A 612-nucleotide genomic window follows, 5' to 3' on the forward strand; every position below is an offset into this window, starting at 1 on the left:
TGTGTGTGTGTGTGTGTGTGTATTCTCACCTCCTAGCCGCAGAGCCGGATTTGGATCTCCTGGCTGAACCAGATCTAAAGAAGCAGAAGTTCCCCATCAACACAAACACACAGTTCATGCAGCGATAATAACTGGTGAAGCGCAGCAGCGTATGTGTGCTACCTGCTCCTGGGAGCCGAGCCGGACCGCGAGCGAGAGCGGGATCTGGACCTGGATGAGGCAAACCAACAATCAATCCATTCAACTGCAGCAGCGATAGCTTACTATCATTGAAATACTAGTATTGTTTTTATTGATAATTTAAATTAGTTTTTATTTTTATATTTTCATTTTAATGTTAGTTCAAGTTTTGTAATTTTGTTGGATGTTCTGTCATTTTATTAATTTTTAAATATGACTATAAATACTATAATATTTATAAATATGACTATAAATAATATTTTTTTAAAATATTTTATTTTAATTCAGTAAACATTTATATTTCTTTTAAGTAAAATTTTTTTTTAATGGTTTAAGGTAAGTATAATAGTGCACACAGTAATTGCAGAAGCAAATCATGACATTCATACGGATGAAGATCATCTGAAGCAGTTTTGGTGAGGTGACACTTTC

At 34.3% G+C, this 612-nt stretch overlaps 1 protein-coding gene across 2 annotated transcripts in view; it reads right to left on the bottom strand.

Moving 5' to 3' along the window:
* The window catches only part of LOC107727065 (serine/arginine-rich splicing factor 7-like), a 16,881-nt gene that overhangs the window by 14,096 nt on the left and 2,173 nt on the right, over positions 1–612 (bottom strand). The window contains exons 4-5 of one of the 2 annotated variants that reach the window (XM_016536831.1): positions 163–204; positions 30–74 (exon numbers count right to left, since the gene is read on the bottom strand). In XM_016536831.1, the coding sequence (XP_016392317.1) occupies positions 30–74; positions 163–204 (87 nt within the window). Of the gene's footprint in view, positions 1–29; positions 75–162; positions 211–612 lie in introns of both variants that reach the window. The other variant, XM_016536830.1, reaches the window with a different exon arrangement.

Source organism: Sinocyclocheilus rhinocerous, unplaced genomic scaffold, assembly GCF_001515625.1.
Source record: "Sinocyclocheilus rhinocerous isolate Xijiao unplaced genomic scaffold, SAMN03320098_v1.1 scaffold7024, whole genome shotgun sequence".
Lineage (NCBI taxonomy): Eukaryota > Metazoa > Chordata > Actinopteri > Cypriniformes > Cyprinidae > Sinocyclocheilus > Sinocyclocheilus rhinocerous.